Consider the following 22,109-nt stretch of genomic DNA (forward strand, 5'->3'; position numbering starts at 1 on the left):
GTAATCATGTAAATCTACATCTACCTCCAGGCATGTACTTGTACACTTGTACTTGTCTACATGTATCCATATTTTGATAGAATGGCGGTGCGACGCCCGGCGCTTACCGCAAAAGACCGGCTCTGCATAAGACTACTTACTTGTACGATCCGCAGTTTCCGCCCCCTGGCGCCCGTCGTGCTGATTATAAGCATCGCAAACATCAGGCCACTGCGAAAATCAAAGTAACGACGCATGATGGAGGCGCTCACCACATTCATTGCCGGCCGAAAGGCCAAGAAGACCATGCTACACCGTGTTGCCACGGACGAGGTCCTCCCCGTGTTCTTCTTCGACGACACACCTATGCTTCGCAATGCCATCATGTGCTGGACGATGCGTTTCAACGATGTCCTCGACGCTGAGAAATTGCATCGCAGTCTTGCCCGACTAGTGTTGCGCGATGACGGATGGAGAAAGCTGCGCGGACGCATCCGGCTAAATGTAATTATATATTCATCCGATCGTCCTTCAGATCGTCCTTCAATCCTTGCTGACATGGTGGCCGGGCAGGAAAACGACAAGCTGGAAATCCATGTCCCACTGTCAACAGACGAAGAGCGCCCGGCTGTCAACTTCTCCAAAGTCTCGTTCGAAATGAGCCTCGACGAACACCCAGTTGCGTCCCGGCTACCCAGACCTTCCGAGACCCCATCTTTGCAAGCCAATCATGGAGACTTCAAGGTGTTTGGCATCTCACCCGAAGCACCCCACACGCTGGATGATTTCCTCAACAAGGATGTGCCACAGCTCACCCTGCACGTCGTCTCCTTTACAGACACAACGCTCGTCTCCTTGACATGGCCCCATATTGCATGCGACGGTGTCGGTCTGCGTGACATCGTTTATGCCTGGAGTTTAGTTCTCGCCGGACAGGACGACAAAGTCCCGCCCATGCTGGCTGCCTCCACCGAGGATCCAATGACAGCAGCCAGCATGGACCCCAGGTTCCAAGAAAAGCATGTGCTCGAAAGTCAGCACATGACGGGCATGCGCATGCTCTTCTGGGGTCTGCGCTATGTCTTGGACATTATCTGGTGGCCGAAAATGGAAACGAGAACAGTCTATCTGCCACGAAAGGCAGTAAAACAGATGCGGGCCGATGCCATGGCATCATTGCAAGCCGCGGCCGACCAAGAAGGCAAGCCATCGGGTGCTCCTTCACCCTTTATTAGCGACGGCGACGTGGTGGCGGCGTGGCTGTCCTGCATGGCTGCCCAGGAGCTATCCCCGTCGTCGACTCGGACTGTCGTCGTCATGACCCCGATCGATGCGCGCAGTCGGATGCCCTCGGTCTTCCCCGTGTCTCCGGAAGAGGGCGCGTACATTATGAACGCCTCGCCGATCCTTTCAGCCATTCTCAACGCTCAGGATATGGTGTCCGCGGAGGACGGGGTCGGGAAGACGGCCATGGCCATTCGGAACACGCTGAAGACGCAAACGTCCGAGGGCCAGATCCTTGCGCTGAACCGCCTCGAGAGGCTCTCGATTGCGGAAAACGGCCTACCGGCATTCTTTGGGGACACGAGCAGCTTCATCATCATTGTGACCAACTTGACCAAGGCAGAGTTCTTTGAAAAGTTGGACTTCAGGCCTGCCGTGATCCGCGAAGGTCGTGCAGGAAGAAGTGGCCAACCTGAGCAGCACTGGGTTGACTCGTCGGGAGAGCCTGCGGCCCCAGGCAAGATGGTCTACTACCACGTGCAAGGGTTGGCGGGAGAGAACGTGTTTGATCGAAATACCTTCTTCCTGTTTGGAACACGGGCGGGAGATTACTGGATCAACGGAAGTTTGCCTCCTAAGATCTGGAGCAAGATTGAAGAATCCTTTGCAGATATGGGACCCCGTCTTTAGTGGCCGCCGGACCTTGACTCACGTAGGAAAGTAGATGGTTCATTGAGGAGCTTTCTGACAATCTCATTGTTGGTGTTCAGAAGGAGGCTATATGTGATTACCGTATAAGAAAACAGACGAGGTGAAGAAGAAAATAAAAGATTTCTACTGGTTCATTTTGTCTTGTATGAATGAAAGCTGAGCTGCGTGACAAATGTTCCCAGCTAATTACCTATTCCTCACTCTTGTCTCAATCTATAGGTATCACAGGGGTCCCGGGACGAAGGGGAAGGGTCAACGGGTAGCGAACAGCCCTAATAGGCGGTTATTGCGAATGTTAACGGATATAACATTATATTAGTCAGGTTGTTAAGTAGGTAGATTGATTGATTGATTTATTCCTACTCGGTTATGAAGCCGCTCTTATGCCAGCAGCTATGCCCGGAAAGCGGGGTTTGGCAGGTAGCCGAAGCGTCGACAATGAACAGCGACGCCCCACTTCGCCCTGATGTTGCATCAGGGCCAGCTATCCCCAAGCTCCCCACTATGTTCTCTATTCTGTGTGTTTGTGCCCTCTGTTGAAGAAGTGTGTTGCTCTCCTGTCTGCTTTCTCGCTTTTGTGTTGCTCTCTAGAATGCTTGTTTTGCGTCCTCCTGCTTCGGTTCAGTTGGTGCTGGTAGCACCGTATCTGGTTCTTTGTACCTACAGTCTCCCCCCAGCGCTCAGCTTTGTCTCTTTGTTTTGTCCGTATCCTCCCGGACTTGTATATGCCGTTTTCTTAGTAGTATCTGTAAATTCTTTGTTGCCTCCTGCCGGGTTCCTATATGGCCTCTTGTTTCTTGCCTGTTGACCACTATTGCCCTCTACCACATTGGCCCAAGGGTCTTCCACGAAGCATAATGCTCTACTGACTCCGACATGTTTGATTACTGGGTATGAGAGCTCCCGTACAGATTCCGCAGACATTGTCGCGCGTTGAAGGGACACCAATCCTTCTTCGCAAAAGGGGCGACAGGGGACCAGTCTGTCTATGGTCTGTAGTATTGTGTGGCATCGATCGTAGCATGCCTAATGCCTGGTGCTTTCTCCGTGCGGAAGGTGATACTGTTCTGTCGGACTCATCTTCGTCGTTGTGGGACGTTGCAAACTTTGTCGGGGGTGACAGGTGACCCAAAACCTGTCGGCGGCTGTTGTGTTGAAGTTGATTGTTTGGGCGCAGTCTTAGTGCTTCGTGTAGCGGCTTGTAGCTCGCCTGTGGTGGTGGTAACAGTGTTGTCTATTGATATGTCGTATTTTGCGGCTTGCTCTCAAGTTTTTCATTGTAGTCGGGGCGTGCTCTGCGGCCATCTTGGGCCCCTTTGGGACGTAGAATCAAGGCCGAGGATGGCATTGCATCGAAGGGGGCTCTGTGGCCGCGAGCACGCGTATTTGGGGCCGTTTTTGCTCCGATTTTCAAAAATTTCGTTCTCGCTGTTGTTGATGTTTTCACATTTGTCTTGTTAAGTAGGTATTGATTGATTGATTGATTCCTACACGGTTATGAAGCCGCTCTTATGCTAGCAGCTATGCCCGGAAAGCGGGGTTTGGCAGACAGCCGAAGCATCGACGATAAACCGCGACGCCCCACTTCGCCCTGTTGTTGGATCAGGACCAGCTGTCCCCAAGCTCCCACTATGCTATCTATTCTTGTGTGTTTATGCCCTCTGTTGAAGATTGTTGTCCTCCTGCCTGCTCTCTCGCTTGGTGTTGCCTTCTAGAATCCTTCTTTCGCGTCCTCCTACTTCGGTTCTGTTGGTGCTAGGCACCATGTCTGGTTCTGTATACCTATAGTCTCCCCCCAGCCCTCAGCTTCGTCTCTTTATCTTGTCCGCATCCTCTCAGACTCGCATGTGCTATATCTCAGTTGAATCTGTAAATCTTTTTGTTGCCTCATGCTGGGTTCCTATGTGGCTCTATGTTTCCATCTTTCGACCACCACCTCCATCCACCGCCTGGAGTCGGACTCAATCCGCAAAACACAATGCTCCAACCGCTTCGATTCGTCCGATTACTAAGTATGAGAGCTCGTACACAGATTCCGCAGACATTGTCATACGTTGAAGGGGCGACAATCCTTCTTCGCGGAGGGGGCGACAGGGGACCAATCTGTCTGCAAACTGTAGTATTTTGTGGCATCGATCGTAGCATGCCTGGTGTCTGGTGCTTTCTCTATGCAGGAGGTGATACCGTTCTGTCGGGCTTGTCGTCGTTGTTGTCGCGGGACGTTGCAAACTTTGTCGGGGGTGATAGGCGACCCATAACCTATCGGTGGCTGTGGTGTTGATGTTTGTTTGGGCTTGGTCGTTGTGCTCACGTGATAGCCCGTGACTCAACCGCGGTGGTGTCGATGGTGTTGTCTATTGACGTGTCATACTTTGTGGCTTGCTCTCGAATTTTTCGTGGTCAGAGCCCGCCCGCGGCCACGAGCAGGCTCTTTGGGAGCAGAATCAATGCCGAGGATGACATTATGCCCAAAGTGACCTCTGAGAGCGCGAGCGGGCGTGGTTTGATCAATTTGATGCTGTTTTCAAAAATTTCGTTCTCGCTGTTGTTGATGTTTTTTTCGTTTGTTAAGTAGGTAGGCAGGCCTACTAGATAAAAGGCCGTAGCCTCGGGTTATCTAATTGGCCGATTCCGAGGGTCACGTGGCCCCGGGCCGGGCTGCCCACCAGCCTGGCTGGTCATTCCAACACAATCATTTTGCCCCCGAGTCCGCATCCATCAGCGCAACTGCCAACTCGGCCAACCCCTCAAACGTGAGCGAATGATCCAGGAGGCTCATAAACGGAATATTCGCTTTGAACTCCTTCCAGGCCCAGCTACGCAGCTCGGCACTGATCATGCTGTCCATGCCGTAGAGAGACAACGGGCTGGAGGGCGTCATCTTGGCCACAGGCAGCAGGACGAGCTTGGAAAGTCTCTCCATGAACAGCTGCTGTACCACCATTCTGACGGCCTCGCGACCGCCTTCCCCCTCCGCCGCTGCGGCCCGCAACCGCGCCGTGACGCTCTGCGAGGAAGACGACGATGACGACTCCGGGTCCGCTCCGCTCTGGTCATCGCCCAGTGCAAGCAGCAAGTTCCGGAGCCGGTTGTCGCTCAGCCACATGCCCTTGCCGCCTGCGCGCGTCACCCGCGTAGGGTCCATGCCGGTGACGATGTGCGCGGCGGCGGCTGCATCATAATAACCCCACCAACCGGGCGGCGGCGCAGAGCTGGTGGCTGTAGTGGTACCATTAGTGGTGATGGACAACGGGTGCTCACCGTCCTGTGGTCGTTGGCGCCGTCGGCACCCGAGCTCCATGGCATGCAGGTACTCAGAGACGCCGATGCCGTACATGCCGTTGCGCTTCAGGGCCGTCTCGACCTCGGGGTGCTCCTCGACGTGGCCGACGTCAAGGATCATGCCCAGGGCCACCGAAGCCGCCTGGAGGCCCAGGCTATGTCGGTGCCGCGCCATGGCGTCCAGGAACGAGTTGGCCGCCGCGTAGTTGCTCTGCGTGGCGGCGCCGATGGCGCCCAGCACCGACGAGCACATGACGAAGAAGTCGAGGTCGTGGTCCAGCAGCAGCTCGTGCAGGTTGATGGTCCCCGCGACTTTGGAGTCGATGACTTGCTTCCATTGCTTAAGGGTGAGTTCGGTGAAGAGAAGCTCCTGTTTGTTTTGTCGAGGGGGGGCTTGTCAGTTTCTTTGGTCTTGCTTCTCGGTTTAGACATAAGATAATAAAACGTACATGAAGGACCATGGCCGCCTGAACGACGCCTTTGATGGGTTGCCTTGCTTCTGCAATCGCGGCGGCGACGTCTTGGCGTTTGGTCACATCGCCGCGAACAATTTGGATCGTGACTCCAACCATCCCCCTGAGCTCGGCGGCCAAGGCTGCCGCCTCTGGTTTGTCTGCACCACTGCGCGAGAGGAAGACAAAGTTCCGCGCCCCCCTGGAGATCATCCACATCCTGGAAGCCAAAAGACGTTAGCAACTCATACCAGAGGCTTGGAGCAAATCAATCGGATGCCGGATAATACCCACGTTAGGCTACGTCCAAGGCCACCCAGGCAGCCGATGAGAAGGTAAGAGGCACTGTCGTCGAATTTCAAGGGCCTGGGAAGGCTCTTGATAGGCACCTTTGTGGCCCCAGGAGAGCAGGTCAACACAGCCTGTGCTTGAGTTGCGAAGATGGATGACGCCGCTTCGGCGAAATTGGACAAGTCGTACGCTTGCGATGGGACCGGTTTTATGGCCCCGTTGCCCCAGCACTGCATTGTCTGCTGCAGAGCCCTGGAATGACGTGTTAATAATCAAGGTGCTTAGAGCCAAGGTGGGGAGCTGGATCTAACTTACTTTGAAATGCCGTCACCCAAAGATGTCATCTGCATTGGATCGTGATAGCTAATCCTCAGCTGTTTTTCCATCAGCGAGCTGGAAAGTCCTGCGAGGTCGGTAAATGAGCGTCCGGCCAAAAGAGCCAAGCGAGCGGCCCGATCCGCAATCCTCCTCAGAGGTGCACCCATTTCAAGTTCTCCATTCGTCACGATGATTGAGACAGAGATGTCCGGCAGAGAAGAGAGCTCCACCAGCTTGATCCCTGGGAGATTGCTTAGCATGGACTTTTGTTCCTCAGATGCCCAAGTTGCGTAGACATCGGGCGTCGTGAGCAAGGCAACCTGCGCGACGGCCAAACTCAGGCAAGGTGAAGTCACATCGACCAGCACCCGGCTTTGCTCGTCGAGCTGGCAAGCTTCTCTTAGGGTATGGATGGCAAATGTGAAGGGAAGAAGCTGGCCGACGATGTCGGAGAACTCATCCGTGGGCTTGATTGGGAGGCAAAGGCCTTCCTTCACCACCACAGTAGTTTCGAACTTGTTGGGCTTTAAGCAGACGACGCGGTCGCCCGGCTGGACACTCTGGACCAATTTTCCAGTTTTCAAGACAATACCACCCGCCTCCGACGAGAAGAAGGGGTGGTTTTTCTGGCCTTTTGCGATCGCCACGCCCTATGGGGGAATTTAGCAACCGTCGAGGCTGTGACGAGGTTGGAGATATCGTGAAATTTACTCACAGTCTGATCAAACCCGAAAGCCCTGGACTCGACAACAATCTCGTCGTCCCCTACCGACCCTGTAGAAGGCTCGGTATCGCTGAAATAGTAGCTACCCAGACGCCCAATCTTGTCGAAGGCCAGGGACAGGTTCTCGCGAATAGGTGCCACCTTGGGTTCTGGGTTGAAGGTCTGGGCAAACTCTGCATTCCCAACCTCGTCCCCAATGTAGCGACTTGTGTAGACGATGCCCTGCTTCTCCACCACCTCCGTGTCCATACCCTCGACATGCCTGTGGAACTTGTCCTCCAAGTCCATCACAAGCCTTGCTGAAGCGGAGAGTTGGATAGCTTCCGTCGCGTCCGGGTCAACGTCGATGCTGGCAATACGGAAAGAAGGCTGCTCGGTCATGATGGATTTTGCAATGCCAAACACCAGCGTCTTCTCTGGCTCTTTACCGACCAGAACATCGGAATTGGTCACCCAAACCGAGGTGCTAGCTGTTTGGGTGTAGTGTTGCATGGCCTTCATATCCGCTTCAGTCATGCGGGATAGTAACGGGGCTTCTAGTTCGGCGAGCATGATGGTGCGAGTGTTATCAGAGCTGATGTTTGGATAATCCGTGAACGGCAGACGTTTAGTTGGGATTAATCGTTCTGCGCAGATCTTCTCGATCTCATGGACCAGAGGGTGAGGTTCGTGATCGTACAGCTTATTTCCATACGATCAGTAACGATGGGCCTCGGAGAGAGAAACTATTAGGGGGAGAAAATCTTTGACTCACAAGTAAGATGGGCGTCTCTTTCTTTTCTACACCGTTTGTCTTTTCCACGCCGTTTGCCATGTCATCCGCATGAGTTTCGTGGGTACCGTTCACGCCATTCAGCTTTTTTTTGTGGTGACCATGATTTTTCTGGGCCACAATGAACGACGGGAAGCTACCAGGACCTGTACTTTCTGAAGATATTTCACAGGCTCCGGAGAAGCCAGCTTCAGTTAGGCGTTGACCCCAGGCAGATTCTAAGCTGAACTGGCCATTCGTAGCAGGGGATTCAGGATTCGACGTTGCTGTCACGATGAGTCTTCCGTCAGGCTTCAGCAACCTGTCACACATGGCCAAAAATTGGGAGAATTCCCCACGGACAAGGAGGTCCTTTATCAGCGATTAGCTGTTGCAGTAGATGGCAAGGGATGATCAACTCACTGCGGGGGCTACTGCCACGTCCAAAGCTCCTTCGTCGAAGCCCTGAGACGAAATGTCCTTGGTCATATCAAACCCTTGGAAATGCAAGTTCTTGTATGCCTTGAAACCGTCTTCCGACGCCGTCAACAGTTCCGTTGCGGTGGATACGAAGACGTATTTGACGTAGTTTGGAACGTCGCTTTCCCCCTGCAACGCTGACAGAATGGACAGCGAGGGACCCACTGAGACTTCGCCGAGCTCAATAATGTTCAGTCGGGGATCGCTGTGGGCGATCAAGTCCATCAGATTCCCGAGGGGATCCATAAAGCCCGTGTTGAGCGCAGGCGTGGTGAGAAGAGACCGTAGCTGGTCACTGGAAAGATGGTTGATGCTAGGCTTCCAGACGAGGCGCGAGTATGGCTGGGGAACGCGGGATTGGGACTGCGAGTTGATGCTGCTTTCAAGCGACAAGAAGCTCAGGCGGGCCTCCAAAAGAACGTCTCCGCCGCCGTCGGTCAACTCCACCACTGTTTCGATCGACCTTAACCCCTTGGGAATACCTCGGCCTCGTATGGCGGCTGGCTGTATGGAATTTCTTCCTATCGTCGGTCCAAATATCGTCATCTGCTCTATGGCAACAGGCAGATATGACTTGACCAGGTTATCGGGGTCACCCTCATGTGCAGCTATGATTGAAAGTTGCAGACAGGCGTCGATGATGGTTGGGTGAATGAGATAAGCTGACGCGTGAGCGGTATAGGCTTCGTCTAGATGGGAAGTCACATCTGCCACTGCCTCGTTCTCGGTTGTTGTAGATCTGATATTAGACAGCGTCCTAAAGGATGGGCCATAGACCAGGCCCACTTGTCCCATCTTGTAATACCAGCGACGGTCCTGTGTGGCCTGGTTTACGCCATTTGGATGTGTCTGCAGTGAAGATCCGGCGGGTTGGTTGGCAAAGACGGTTGCTAAATCAAAAGCACTCGGTTAGTCAAACGTAGACCCCTGGTGTTCTTGAACGATAGAATAGACGTACGAATCGAGTCTGAGTGGACCCGGATGGTCCCAGCGGCGTGAACCATCCACTTGCCAGCCGTGACTGTGCTTACGGCGAAGTCGAAATCGGCGTGCGGGCTTTCCAGGACCCTGAGATCCACAATCATCTCGGTGCCAACTCCCTGCTTCATCACCATGGCCGACTTGATCTTCACGTTCTGTAGAGTGTATGAATTTTGCTGGAAGGGCAAGCCAGTGGCTTGGCTGGCAGCCGCAATTGCCAGGGAGATGTAGCCCGCGGCAGGGAAGACGATGTCTTCGCCAACCTAGATTCCTGTCAGAAACCTCTTGCTCTCCGACGTCAACAGTCATTTCATAACGTGAAATTGAATACCTTGTGGTCACCAATCCATGGTAACTCTTTCAGCTCTATGATGTTCCTCCACGAAGGAGATGATTTGGAGCAGCCAGGCAGCAAACTCCCCAGCAGATCGTGGCGAGGATGATCTCGGAAGCGAATCTCGGCGCTTAGGCGACTTTCGCTCCAGTGCAGCTCGTCGTAGACCCATTGATAGCGGGGAATCTCGGTGATGTAGCGCGGCTTCTCAGAAGTCTCGCAATGAGCGTTGAGTCGATTCAGTGCCACTGGATATCCGGAGAGATAAAGAGATCCGCCGAGGTTCAACATGTTTTCAACGCCGTTGCTATTGCGCTTTAGAGTTGATAAATATTGTAGACGGTTGGCACCGAGCCCTAGGCCGGATCGAATCTCCTTGATTGGCCCACCCAGGGCCGAGTGAGGACCGATTTCAACAAGAAGGCGGGCGTCCGGCATTTCCTCGACTAGTCTCTGGACGGCCTGGGAAAAGAGAACAGGGGATTCCAGGTTCCGGCGCCAGTATTGCAGATCTAGCCCCGAGGTGACCGTGGTGCCTGTGACGGAGGAAACCATGATGGGACTTGTAGTACCTGGTGTTGGTGCCTCTTCATGAGAGAGCCGCTGCAGAAGCTGATCTTCGTAGTCGATTCCGGCAAGGGACATGAGTTGTGAATGATAAGCATTGCCAGAAGTAACCAGTTTGCGACTAAACACGCCCAATCGAGAAAAGATACCGTGCGCTTCGTCGATAGCTGCAGTCGTGCCGCTAAGGGTGACGCTGTTGGGAGAATTGTGGCAGGCGATGCAGATATCGGTCAAGGGCTCAATAAATTGGGTTACTTCGGCAGCCCCAAGACCGACGGCAAGCATAGCGCCTGGGATGTTGTTTCTTGCTACAGCTTGACCGCGAAGATAGGCTATGATTATCGCCTGGCGCAGGGTGAGGTACCCAGAGGCAAAAGCCGCCGCAATTTCACCTACACAGCAGTCTCCTTAGTCCCGGCCGCTTTCTTTTGGATTCATGAAGGACTTGATTACGGAGAGAACTTACCGGAAGAATGTCCGACATTCGCCTTGGCATCAATGCCCCAGGATCGCAGGAGTCTGACGATGGAAACTTGCACGGCTGTACAGACGGTTTGGGAGCGATCGGCGTCGTTAATCCTGCTGGTCATCTTCGAGGCTGATAGCGTTTCCAGTATTGTCCAAGTCGGCGGCTCGGGAAGCATGGCAAGTATGTCGTCCATTTCTTTGATTGACTCTAGGACGGATGGGTACTCGTCAATGAGTGACATGGCCATTCTTGGCCATTGGGCGCCCTGCCCAGTGAAAACGAAGGCCAGACCGGGTGCTCCAGCCTCCTGCTCTGCGGTCTTCAGAACTGTGTCGGACAAGAGATGGCCAACAGTTCCATCTTGGGACTCGGCGACAACAGTAAACCCGCGTACTGGGAGAGAGCTGCGGCCGGTGCTCAAGGTATACGCAAGGTCCCGGAGGTGGAAGGTGTTGCAGACTTCTGACATGGCCGCGAAGTTCTTCTCGAGTGTCTGCTGGTTGTGTGCCGAGAAGGGCAGCAGGTAATAGGATTGGGGAGAGGTTGGAGGTGCTCGGATCTCAGGAGAAGGAAGACGATGAATTTGTGTGGATATCTGGCCGAGGTACGATTCTGCCGCATCCAATATAGCGTGGGCATTGGCGCCGCCATAGCCAAAGGAGTTCACACTGGCGCGGCGGTATCCTTGCTCGGCAGGCCACGGGGTGAGCTTTTGTACGATTTTCAATCTTCCGCCGTGAAAGTCGAGCTTAGGATTGAAAGTTCGAATGCCGATTGTTGCGGGAATCTCGGCCTTTTCCAGGCTCAGCACAGTCTTGATCAAGCTGGGAATTGTGCTGGCGGCTTCCCCGTGGCCAAGATTGGGCTTGACGGAGCCAATGAGCAAAGGCGTATCTGGTTGATGAAGAGGTCCAAAGACGTTCCCAATGGCCGAGAACTCAATAGGATCTCCAGTCGGTGTGCCCGTGCCGTGGCTTTCCAAATAGGCCGTGTGATCGAAATCCAGACCAGCACTGGCGTATGCTTTTCGGATCACTGCCTCCTGGTCGAAGGTACTGGGGCGATTCATTCCCAAGCCCCTTCCGTTTCTGTAATAATTGAATCAATACATCAGCTCGGTTGTTGCATGGAGTTTAAGCAAGGACGACTGCTTACGTATTGACGGCCGTTGCCCGTATAATGGCGCGGATAGGGTTGTTATCACGTATAGCATCCGACAGTCTTTTAATGTAAACTGAACCGACTGCTTCTCCGCGTGCGTACCCATCGGCAGCTTCGTCAAAGGTGTGGCATATAGAGGTGGGAGAAAGTGTGCCGAGCTTGACGCTGCCTATTTGCTGTTCGACCCCAAAGATGAGATTGGTGCCACCGACGACCGCGGCCGAACACTCTCCCGCCCGGAGACTCTTGCAGGCCAGATGAAGTGCGTACATAGTACTTGAGCATGCCGTATCCAACGTGAGGCTAAGAGAAGAGAAGATTTGTCAGCCAAAATTGTGGTCATAAGTGTCATTGTTGTTTGCACAGCTGACAATTGCTTCGTAAACAATTAACACGCACCTAGGGCCTTTAAGATCAAAGACATAGTTGACCCGGTTGCTAAGGATCGTCAAGCCGCCGCCCTGCGACACGATGAATTAATGATCAAAGAAGGAGAGCACCGGCGAGTAATCACTTACCGTCATCTCGTAAGGGGCACTATACTCCACGTCTCGCGCTTGCATCTGGCCAACGTCCCAAGTGAAATTACCGACAAAACACCCAGTGTTGGACCCAGCAACGTCTTGGAGGCCAATGCCAGCCGATTCAAAGCTCTCATATACGACCTCAAGGAGCTTCCGCTGCTGTGGATCCATGCTAGCTGCCTCTAGTGGACTGATGCGGAAGAAAGAAGGGTCAAAATGACGGAAAGAGTCTCCATCACTCAAGAAGTATCCTCCTTTCGTGGAGATACTACCAGGTCTCTGGCTGTCTGGATGATACCAAGAGTCGATGTTCAGTCGGTTCTTGGGGAAATCAGATTGGCCGGACTTCTCCTGGGCGAGAAAGTCCCATAGTTCGCATGGGGATGAAATGTCACCCGGTAGGCGGCATGCTGTATGAGAGTGGTCATGTTGGATGTCTTTTCTCTCAACCCAAAAACTAACGAAACGAAGTACTTACCCATGCCTACAATGGCAATCGGCTCATTGGTACCCAAGGAACCCATGATGACAGCCTCCTTCTGTATCTGTAGCTTGGATAGGTATGCTGAGAGGAGAATGCGCCGAGGTCCACATACATCGAATCACACTCTCAAATGGAAGCACCTTCTGGATATTCAAGTACAGCTGCTTCTAGTCTTTATAGTTTATATAAATAGCAAGTCTCTCATCGTCTTCCTTCCTTTCTCTCCACAGAAATACGTACGGACATTCACACGCCATCATCTGCAAAGACACCTACGGCCGGATCATCAAGATATGGCCACCCCTGTCAAGGTGTCCACAGAAAACGCATTGCTACAAAGCATTGTTGCAAAAAGCAAGAATATGGCAATATCCCCCATTATAGGCTCCAGCCAAGGCTCCATGTACCTGTACATAGCCCTTTGGTCCTTTGAGAAAGTACAGCGCGAAATAAAGTATACAGGGACAATCATTCTCCGGAGGAACACGTAATACTGCGGCTAATGAACCAGCGTCCTGCATGCAGAATCCAAGTCCGCCATCCCTGCAAGGGCTGGCCTACGTTAGAACGGATGACAAGCCACAATCTAATCAGCATCGTGAGCCACATTCGGTATTCTGGCCCGGCAGGGTAATGGAATACACGACGAAGGATATTGTGAGGGCCTTATGATACTGCGACTACCTAATCAAGTAAGGTCTTCTTACATGCATAATCAGGATTTCGGAAGGGTGATGCTATCGCGATGCAGCCGAGAGCAAAATAGCCAATCGGCCACGTCAGACAATGCTCAGATCTAAAACCAGAAAGGCCTGCATTGTAAGCGACTTGGCCATCTGAACCTATATCTAAGATGCGGCCGCTCATGGATCTGGACCGTCCTAGATGCAGACCAACTTGGCTAAACCAGGCATCACACCGACTCGAATCTTACGTACCGCTTGGGCTTTCAACCGATGCAATCATGTCGTTCTTTTGGAAACTAGGATTTCCCCTCTTCTCCGTTGCGGCAATAATCTTTGTATGGGGTCCGTTTATCCTCAGTGGTGGCCTCGAAACCATCAACGAGGGCATCGCCCAAGGCCGGTATCCCGAAAATGAGAAGGGCGCCACCTCGTTCACCAGCATCGCAGCCATCGATGATGCCCTGATGTCTCTGGTGGCCTTCAACCTGCCTATGGTCAATGCAGGCTTCCTTGTGGGCCGCGTCTTCATGGCTCAGTTTCTTGCGAATGTCTCCGTCATGTCCTTCATCCTCCTCATCGAGGCACAGCGCGGATCCAAGCAGACACGTGCGCCGTGGTCGTAAGCCATCCGGACACCCAGTCGGCTCATCTATCTCATCGTTAACGTTCCGAATGATTGCAGCTATCTATCATGGGGTCTATTCTCCCAACTCGCGACAAGCGCATTGGCTCTGCCTTTGTACTGTTTTACACAGACCTTTCGCGATCGAGAGGACCAAGGGCAGAGGGTCTCGAGGTGCTGGCTTCCACACAAGGCTGCCCTCTTTGCTCTGCCCAGTCATATCTTGGGCTTTCTCGTGCCAGCAGTCATGATGTTTGACCCTCTTCATCAGGGCCCCTACGTCAAGTCGCTTTGGACGCTTGCATTTTCTCTTTTCCCCATCCTCGTCACAGCCTGCTCCCAAGTCATGTACACCGTGTCCCAATTCCTCAGCCCAAGCCAGGCAAAGGGCATCACCCCGCACTCAGAGGTCAGCCGAACGGCCCTGCACGTGGGATATGCTGTGACTGGAACTCTGGCAGCTGCTGCCCACGTGTACACCGTTGCTTTGGTCATACTTCAGCCAGACGGCCTTCTCCATGGTCTCTTCTCTCTGGGGCATTCCTCCCCATCTCTGCGCGAGAATATCCTGACATTCCTGAAACTGGATTACATCCTCACATTTAGTGTCCTGTTGACGTTTGGGTTTGGCGAATTGCGTATGCTTCATTTTGTGGGGTCACTGAAACTAGCCATATATCTCATACTTGGCACAGCCATGCTGGGGCCGGGCGGAACCACAGCGATTGTATGGTCGCTTCGGGAGGACGGTCTGAACAAGAGGAAGACCAAAGTCAAATGACGGCACCATCAAAAAAATCATGTTCTTAGACCCCTTTCCGAAGGCTATTCCTTCGCCTAGGCATATTGTATCAGATATATCCATCAAGAATCGTGACACTGGCAGCAAAATTGGGACAAGAAGGCACAAATTTCATTCACTTCCACCACTTGAATCCCTGAGGTTTTCGGGTAGATACCTAGTTTAGATGCTGCTATGAAAGCTGTGTCCCCTGTCTGAACAGAGCTTGACCATCTCCTCCCACAGACGTCCCTGCAGTTTCTCCCCTTTGTCAGATTCGGCGACGGGTGAGAGTCTAGACCGCGGTGGTCAGTAAGCATCATGTTGCAGGTAGCGCTCACTCGGCAACCATCATGTCAAGGCTTTCCACACTTACTTGTTGACATGGCCATCCCGCATGTACTTCCCTGACAGATGGGGCTCTGTGCATGTAGCAGCATGGACGTGAAGGCGTCCCCCCTGCTCCGCAGATCGGGCATGGGCCCAGGAGATTAGCTTCGTAAGGAGATTGGTGGAGTCTGGAAAGAAGTTGGAGGCGCAGAAGCCTGGAGTGGTGGTCACAACTTCCACGGACGCGGCGTCCAGGCGTCTGGCCAACTCTCGTCCGAAAAGGGCGAGTAGTAGTTTGGCGGTGTAGTATTCGTAGCTCGGGTCAACGGAGGCTGCGGGATCACAGAACTCGGCTAGAAGATCCCCTTGACTGGGTGGGTCGTATGTTGACCAGGCGTGGGCCTCGGATGACACCAACACGAGGCGGCTTGGGGGCGCAAGCGTGGTGCCGCCCACCGTCTCATGACCGATTGGTACCAAAAGGGGGACCAGGCGGAGCGCAAGATAGGCCGTGGAACGAAGGTTGACTTGCATGAGCAAGGAGCAGCCGTCACTCAAGCGCCGCTGCTCGCGGGAGAATAGACCGGCGTTCAATAGCGCAATGTCGAGCCTGATGCCAAGAGTGCCAAGGTGGTTGACGAACGCGTCGACCGAGTCGAACGATTCCATCTGCAGGTGGGAGACGTGGATGGGAGCGCCGGGCACTTGGCCAAGAAACGTCTGCTTCAAGGACTCGGCCTTGTCAAGGTCCCTGGCGCCAATGATGAGCCGTGCACCCAGCTGGAGGAATTTCCTCGCAGCTTCGCAGCCCACGCCGGACGTAGCTCCGGTGACCAGTACCGTTTTGCCGCGCAGTGATAGATCCGGGGGGAGAGCTGGGGATCCGACTAATTTCTGACGTGCCACATACGCTATGGGTCCATCCGAAGTGAGGTCGAAGAGCCTGGGGTTCAGCGCGATCATGCGAAGGGGTTCGGGGAGGAAGGCCATGGCGATTGCGTGGGTGTGTGCGCCTTGGTGTGGAGAACGGGTGGTGGTATGAAGACGGTTCTGGAACCAAAAGCTCCCAGAGGGGTAGGTAATATAGTGTCCTTCCAAGTGCCAGTACATAAGTAAGTACTCACAGTACTCACACCCTAGACGGTACGTATTACATACATGGAGCCAGGCACGCCGGGCCGCAGCTTTGAGGACGACTGACACATGGATGAATTTGCATGTCACTGGAAAAATCCGAGAATTAAATGGCATTGGTCGGCCGAGACTGCCCAATCTAGAACATCTTCGACAGAATAGTGCTTATGTCATGCTTGCTGTCAAATTACGCGAACCCCACAGTTTTAGTATACAGCCCCACCTCGCTTACCCTGGGACCCACTATATACCGGATAAATCCGTGCGGACCGCTATACTAGTATACACTAGTCGGGCGAGCCTTCGGACCGGACCGGGCCTGCAAGCAAGGGGTACGAATTTCTGAATCAGGGGTACGGTTCTGCAGCTGTAGTGTGGGGGTGGGGATGCGGATGCAAAAGGACCTAACCCTGCATTGGATCTGGTTCTGATCTTTAATGCTCCTGATCCTGCAATCCTGCGATTCTGCAACGCAACCCTGCCGAATTAACGTGACCGCGGGAGATATTCGCACCCCATAGGGTGAATATGACATCGTGAGTCTTCGTTTGTGGTCTGATAGTTGGAACAATCATCTGGACAGTATTCGCAGCTGACATAACAGATGCTTTTAGTATAGCTTGGAATTGTTGTTTGAGATTAGGATAAGATAAGATATGCCATTCATTAATCACCTCATGCTATACGGAAAGTAACCCGTTTTGATGAGGGGTGATCGAGAATGTCTCCGCTGAGCACCACTACTGCACCTCACGACCCGACAGCTTCTAAGCCCAAGTCGACAATTATCGCACGAGATCAGGCGTTAGACAGCGAAGCTACAGGCTCAATGGATACGTACGAAGTTATCATTGTTGGCGGAGGTACGAAACAAGACCACCATTTTTTTACCTTGGTATAAGCACACAGAAGACGGATAGCTTGCTTACAACCCGAGATGATCACAGGCTGGTGTGGTATAATCGCAGCAAAGGTCTATCTACAAACCCGGCCAGGAGCCAAGGTGCTGGTAATTGACGGTGCTTCTACTCTCGGGGGAACCTGGTGCAAAGACCGCCTGTATCCTCACTTGGTTGCCGAGGCACACTATGGCCTTTTTGAATACTCGGACCTGGAGATGACGCGTGACAGAAACTCCATCACCGAGTTCGGCCTGATCTCTGGCGAGGCTGTCCACAACTACCTCTCTAGCTACGCCACAAAGTTCGATTTACACAGGCATCTCCGCCTCAACACCAAGGTGGAGAGCGCGTCCCGGGTCGGGCAACACTGGCATCTCACCCTTTCCAATTCCGGAGAGAAACTGGTCAGCGAAAAGCTGATTGTGGCCACTGGGCTCACCTCGGAGCCACTCATTCCTGAAATACCCGGCAATGGGTTTCCGGGCCAGGTGCTTCACTCCAAGGAGCTGGGTAAATTGGAAACCATCAACAAAATCCACAACGAGAGTATCCGCACCGTAGCGGTGTACGGTGGCTCTAAATCGGCTTTTGATGCTGTCAATATGCTGCTCCATGCCGGAAAGCGCGTCCAATGGATCCTTCGAGGCGGCAAAGGCGGTCCCTCGGTCATGACGCCCCTGACCATACTCGGACGCCCCAGCTTCAAGCTCAACAACAGCCGCCTGCTCGCCATGTTCTCGCCCAACCTTTTCGCGACCGGTTTGGCCACTCGGTGGCTTCATCGCACGGGTCCGGCCTGGCTGGTGCAACGGCTGGTGCGTGCCTGGTGGCGTCTGATCACCTATCTTCTCATGTCCGAGGCCCAGTACGAGAAGAGTGATAACAGCAAACTTCTGACACCAACCATGGGGCTCGACAGCCTGTTGTGGAGTCCGGCGACACTGGGAGTCATGACCCACCCGGATCTCTGGAAAGAAATCCATGAGGGCACCCGTGTCCAGGTTCGGCAGAACACCATTGAGGGTGTTGATGAGAAGGGGGTTCGCCTCGGGGACGGGACGCGTTTGGAGGCCGACATGGTGATCCTTGCAACGGGTTGGAAGTCCCTGCCGACCAACTTCATCTTTTCCGAGGGGGATCGTCTCGGTGCGGGTCTGCCCTCTCCTAGGTCGTTTGACGAGAAGACGCGGGAGAGATGGGAAAGACTCCGCGCCGAGGCGGACGGACAAGTCACGCAACGACTCCCGCTTCTCAAGGCATCCCCGGGCTGGGACCAGCACCGGCCCCGAGTGGAAGATGATTTCCATCTGTACCGATCCATTGCTCCGGCCTCGGCCAACGACGACGACAGGTCCCTCGCGTACATCGGGTTCCTAAGGACCACCAGCGCCCCGATCGTGTACGAGGCACAGGCGCTTTGGGCCTGCGCCTACCTCCAGAACAAGCTGCACGCGCCCCCGCCGGACGTCAAGGAGCGAGAGACGGCGGCACACAACGCTTGGGTGCGACGGCGGTACCTATGCGGGCGCAAGGTGCCATTCGCGCTCTTTGATTTTCTCCCTGTGGGTGTGATCTTTGACAGCACTTCTCATGGAGATTAGCTAACATCAGAAACAAACAAACAGTACATCGATCTTCTCTACAGTGATCTAGGCATCAATAGCAGGAGAAAGGGCAACCCGATATCCGAGTTCTTCGGCATGTACAAACCGAGTGATTTCAGGGGTGTTGTGGACGAATTCATCGAGGGTCAGCGGTCACAGACGCTCCAGCACGATGACGACGTGCGTATCTGGCCTGGAATAGTCATAGTCATCGGGGCCATTGTGGTATTTCTTTCCGTCATGGCTGGGTTTCATGGCGGCATCGTGTAGTTATCATGACGAAGCTAGAGTTTGAACTGAGGTGGTAGATTGGCGCCTACAACTGTCGAGCGATTCCATCGATAACTCGACGAATACATAATTTCCTTTTCACTAAATCACCATGACCAAGCCGTGTAATGGTGGTCGCTCAGTTGGTTGTCTGTCCTACCTACCTATGGCGTCTCCGAGACTCGGTAAACAAGCTTGTAGCCACTCACTTTCGAATCCCTCAACGCGGCCAACCCTTCCAGTGCGCCCTCGAGGCCACGCGGCCCAACCTGGATCTTGTGCGGCCGAATCTTCCCGTGAGCGATCAAGCGCTCCGCCAGAGACCACCAGCGCTTCCCGAACTCCCAATCTCCCGGCATGGCGGGGAATTGCTGCGCGCCCATCCCCCAGGCCTCGCCAAAGACGGTGTACGCCTTGGTGTCGACGCATTCCAGGACGCCGGACGCGGGAGACCGCACGGGCTGGAGCGTGGCCAGCTTTCCGCCGCGCGACGACAGCGCGGCCGCGCAGAACCGGACCGTCCACGCCGTCGACACCGTATCCCAGCAGAGCCGCAGGCCATCGCCGGTGGCCGCGCGGATGTCCTCGGCCGCGTCCTCGCCGTCACCATAGTCATAGACCTCGTCGGCGCCAAAGCCGGCGACCAGCTCCGCGTTATGCGGCGAGCATGTGGCCAGCGGCCGGAAGCCCGAGAGTGCGGTGCACTGCAGGCCGAGAACGCCGCTGGCGGTCGCGCCGCCGTAGATGAGGATAGGATCGCGGGGCCCGCGCGGCGAGGTCTCGTCGACCGCTTGATCATAGTGGTCGGGCGCCGGCGGTAGAGGCAAGCCCAGAGCCTGGTACAGGCCCTGGCCGACGGCGGTGATACCGACGCCGAAGGTCGCGGCCTCTTCGAAGCTCATCCCGTCGGGTACGTGTGCCTGGATGTCGCCCTTGACCATGATGTACTCGGCGAACGCCCCGTCTTCCGGCTCGTTGGAGTTTCCGCCGTGGACGAAGCCCATGACGCGGTCCCCCTTTGCGAAGGGCTTGGTTACGTTGGCACCGACTTCCTCGACCACGCCTGCGTAATCGCATCCGAGTAAGATGCCGGGTGTCTGGGTGAGCGCGGCATGCTTCCAGTCTGTCGGGTTCAGGGCAATGGATTGAGTCTTGACGAGCATGTAGCCGTCTCGGATGGCAGGCTTCGGTCTGTCATGGACAAGACCAGCCTCCCCGGGGGCGGTGACGACGATGGCTTTCATACTGATGCTATGTTGAAGTTGGGTGTCGGACAGATTGATGGCGAGAGGACTGGATGCCGTATAGGAGGAGCACGGGATGAGCAAAGGAGGAAATGCAGATGGAGCTGGACGAGGGGCATGCCATAGACCCTGAAATCATGGGAAATGTTCAAAATACTGGCTGCAACTCTTGTGGCGGCTAACCTGATAGTCGGATGGAAGTTGAGACTCCCCCGGTCAGTCTGATTTCTGCCCGCGGAGAACATCGGATGTTACATGCGAGGCTTCCAGAACAGAACTTTTGATTCTTGAGTAAAGATGCTGCATCTTGGCAGTGAGACCTAAATTCTACTGCGCCTCTGACGGGGCCAGGGACTTGATGGAGGTAGGGTGTGCAGTGTAATGCCGTGGATTTTGCAATGCGAGGGGAAATAGCATGTAATTGCATAGGTACATGTACATGACTGGCATGCATATGCATGCTATTCCAGATTCATTCTGTTCTTGGAAGATGCTCCTTTCAGCTGAACCATGATAGGAATTACACCTCGGGAGGGGGGGGGGGGGGGGGGGGGGGGGGGTCTGCCTAGTCACGCAGGCTTGAGGATGACGACTGTCGGCTTCATCCTTCAACACGAAAGCTCGGAAGTTCGAACGCCGCGCCCAACCACCATGTTGCGACGGGAGATGGGCCAAGAGGCTATCCAAGCGCTCGCTTTTATGTCAAAAATACCAGACGAAGTTATGATAGTCTTTCTCTGTCCACGCAACCGTCTGAAGCTGTTCTTCTAAACCCATCAACCGCACAAACAAACACACAAACACACAAACGCGCACATACACCAGCTTCCGAGGGGAGAATCATGACTGCCCCTACCAAGTCCGACAATGCCGCCATGGCGGAGTTTTTATCGAAGATAGACTCATGCGTCTTCCCGTCCGTACCAGTCTTTGCGGCGGCCGAAATCGATAGGGCCGAGACAGTGTCCTGCCTTCCCCTTCCCAGCCACCTTGGCATCATCGCCAGAGAGCACCGAGAGTCTGTCGAGAGTCTGGTGCAGGTGGCCTGGGCGCTCGTTCTCCGGCAGTATCTGGGGGGGAGGACGGCATGCTTTGGCTATCTCGCGAGTCAAGAGAAAGAAACCGGTGCTTGCGGCGCTACTGTACTAGAGTACATCTCCCCGCACCACTTGGACGCCGTCTGCGCGGTACTAGATCCGGACGCAACCCTCTCTACGACATTGCGAACGTGGGACGGCCCGTTGACTAGTCGACGTGTCAAGTCATCCCATTTGGCACAGGTCGATCAGACATTGGTTTTCAACACTGCGCTTGTCATCCGAGGTGGAATCCTTGTTCAAGGACGCTCGCGGTTCCGTCCTACCGTTGAAGTACGACGCCCTTGGCTCTCCAGAGTATTTCTTAGCAATCCTCGACACAAGCTAACAATGCCCGCATCTTAGTTTCCGGTTATTGCCTTGGTCGATCTTTCCGAGACGATTCCTCAACTAGCCATCTCCTGCCAGCCCGATGTCATCCCCGCGGGGCAGCAAAGCCTCCTTGCCCACGCCTTTCAGTCGGCCGTATCGGCTTTCCTGTTGAACCCCAAGCAAAAGGTCCAAGACCTGAACATCTTCACCGTTTGGGATCATCAGAGAATATCCATTTGGAATGGCGCGCAACAAGCCCTGGCGAACTCGAACTCGAACTCGAACTTGTGCGTGCATTCCACGTTTTCCGAGACGGCCAAGCGCATGGCCCAGGCCCCGGCCATTTGCTCCTGGGATGGAGAGATCAGCTACCAGACGCTCGATCAGCTCTCGTC

At 54.2% G+C, this 22,109-nt stretch overlaps 7 protein-coding genes across 7 annotated transcripts; 4 read left to right on the plus strand and 3 right to left on the minus strand.

Annotated features, from left to right (window-relative positions):
* Positions 1-234: 234 nt before the first annotated feature.
* On the plus strand, positions 235-1,893 carry CTRU02_204077 (uncharacterized protein; the record flags this gene model as incomplete). Its single annotated transcript, XM_070204316.1, has 2 exons — positions 235-483; positions 553-1,893. The coding sequence occupies 2 exons, from the start codon at positions 235-237 to the stop codon at positions 1,891-1,893; spliced, it is 1,590 nt and encodes a 529-aa protein (XP_070062079.1).
* Positions 1,894-2,943: 1,050 nt separating this feature from the next.
* On the plus strand, positions 2,944-3,375 carry CTRU02_204078 (uncharacterized protein; the record flags this gene model as incomplete). Its single annotated transcript, XM_070204317.1, has 1 exon — positions 2,944-3,375. The coding sequence occupies one exon, from the start codon at positions 2,944-2,946 to the stop codon at positions 3,373-3,375; it is 432 nt and encodes a 143-aa protein (XP_070062080.1).
* A 1,231-nt stretch (positions 3,376-4,606) lies between these two features.
* On the minus strand, positions 4,607-12,772 carry CTRU02_204079 (KR domain-containing protein; the record flags this gene model as incomplete). Its single annotated transcript, XM_070204318.1, has 14 exons — positions 4,607-5,566; positions 5,646-5,868; positions 5,943-6,191; positions 6,255-6,907; positions 6,973-7,662; positions 7,736-7,837; positions 8,156-9,102; positions 9,171-9,456; positions 9,525-10,486; positions 10,561-11,651; positions 11,719-12,027; positions 12,124-12,185; positions 12,243-12,658; positions 12,727-12,772. 14 exons carry the CDS (start codon positions 12,770-12,772, stop codon positions 4,607-4,609), a joined length of 6,996 nt encoding a protein of 2,331 aa, XP_070062081.1.
* A 924-nt stretch (positions 12,773-13,696) lies between these two features.
* CTRU02_204080 (FAD binding domain-containing protein) lies at positions 13,697-14,821 on the plus strand (the record flags this gene model as incomplete). The annotated part of the gene is made up of 2 exons (XM_070204319.1): positions 13,697-14,037; positions 14,101-14,821. 2 exons carry the CDS (start codon positions 13,697-13,699, stop codon positions 14,819-14,821), a joined length of 1,062 nt encoding a protein of 353 aa, XP_070062082.1.
* A 183-nt stretch (positions 14,822-15,004) lies between these two features.
* On the minus strand, positions 15,005-16,402 carry CTRU02_204081 (short-chain dehydrogenase reductase family; the record flags this gene model as incomplete). The annotated part of the gene is made up of 2 exons (XM_070204320.1): positions 15,005-15,116; positions 15,198-16,402. 2 exons carry the CDS (start codon positions 16,400-16,402, stop codon positions 15,005-15,007), a joined length of 1,317 nt encoding a protein of 438 aa, XP_070062083.1.
* A 604-nt stretch (positions 16,403-17,006) lies between these two features.
* CTRU02_204082 (cofactor FMO1 enzyme is FAD) lies at positions 17,007-19,061 on the plus strand (the record flags this gene model as incomplete). The annotated part of the gene is made up of 3 exons (XM_070204321.1): positions 17,007-17,148; positions 17,233-18,749; positions 18,813-19,061. The coding sequence occupies 3 exons, from the start codon at positions 17,007-17,009 to the stop codon at positions 19,059-19,061; spliced, it is 1,908 nt and encodes a 635-aa protein (XP_070062084.1).
* Positions 19,062-19,225: 164 nt separating this feature from the next.
* Positions 19,226-20,305, minus strand: CTRU02_204083 (zinc-binding dehydrogenase; the record flags this gene model as incomplete). Its single annotated transcript, XM_070204322.1, has 1 exon — positions 19,226-20,305. The coding sequence occupies one exon, from the start codon at positions 20,303-20,305 to the stop codon at positions 19,226-19,228; it is 1,080 nt and encodes a 359-aa protein (XP_070062085.1).
* Between the last annotated feature and the right edge of the window lie 1,804 nt (positions 20,306-22,109).

Source organism: Colletotrichum truncatum (genome assembly GCF_014235925.2).
Source record: "Colletotrichum truncatum strain CMES1059 chromosome Unknown Contig_0002, whole genome shotgun sequence".
Lineage (NCBI taxonomy): Eukaryota > Fungi > Ascomycota > Sordariomycetes > Glomerellales > Glomerellaceae > Colletotrichum > Colletotrichum truncatum.